Raw genomic sequence first — 803 nt, 5'->3', positions numbered from 1 at the left:
CCGCATCTAGAGCCTCTGCAGAGGCACCCACAGCCCCACACCCCGACAGCAGACCCCAACCCCCAGGACACTGGGACTGTGCCTGAAGCATAGACGTCCCCTGTCCCTTTCAGCCCAGGATTGACCGTCTATCAGGGAGAATCCCAAAGATGGAAGCGACTGGGACTCACCCATGGGTGCACTGGGCAGCCCTGCCCAGGCTCCACTCCACCAGTGCCCAGACTGCCCAGGCACATCCGTTCTAGCCTCTCAGGCCTCCAATGAACCTGGGAACCAGCCAGAGCCCTAGGCCCGGGGTCCTCCTTTTCTCTTGGGGTCACACCACCTCAGCAGTACTCACCCAGCCCAGGCAGCAGTGGCTCTGGGCTCACCTGTTGGTGTGTGTGCAGATGAGCACCTTGGTGTGGGGCTGTCGGATGACCTCCAGGGAGGCCATGGCCAGTGTGTAGGTCTTGCCTGTGCCAAAAGGGCCATAGATAAGCAGCGGGGCCACGGGCCGCGTGCCCCCAGGGCTGCTGCTTGCGATGAACTCCACCGCCAACTTCTGTTTGTGGTTGCCATGCAACGCAGGCGGACTGGGACGCAGGCGGGGCAGGGCGCAGGCCGGCAAGTAGGGTACCACCAGGCGCTCCTCGGGCAGTGCGTCCACTGCCTCATGCCAGAGGCGGAAGGTCAGCAGGTCAACCTGGAACTGCACCTCCAGCAGGGGGCTGGCCTCAGGCTGCAAGCCCAGGGCCGCACAGCAGTGGGCGGGGAGCAGCAGCCACCGCGCCTGCTCCAAGCAGGCCCGGGTCTCCAGCCGC

The 803-nt window shown here is 65.1% G+C and overlaps 1 protein-coding gene across 1 annotated transcript in view; it reads right to left on the bottom strand.

The window, feature by feature from the left end:
• The window catches only part of HELZ2 (helicase with zinc finger 2, transcriptional coactivator), a 13667-nt gene that overhangs the window by 8829 nt on the left and 4035 nt on the right, over window positions 1-803 (bottom strand). The window contains exon 6 of the mRNA XM_014532770.1: window positions 372-780. Coding sequence (XP_014388256.1) covers window positions 372-780 — 409 coding nt within the window. The remainder of the gene's footprint in view (window positions 1-371; window positions 781-803) is intronic.

This window comes from Myotis brandtii, unplaced genomic scaffold (genome assembly GCF_000412655.1).
Source record: "Myotis brandtii unplaced genomic scaffold, ASM41265v1 scaffold915, whole genome shotgun sequence".
Classification (NCBI taxonomy): domain Eukaryota; kingdom Metazoa; phylum Chordata; class Mammalia; order Chiroptera; family Vespertilionidae; genus Myotis; species Myotis brandtii.
The sequence above is the reverse complement of the archived record's forward strand: the minus strand, read 5'-3'. Positions and strand labels throughout refer to the sequence as shown.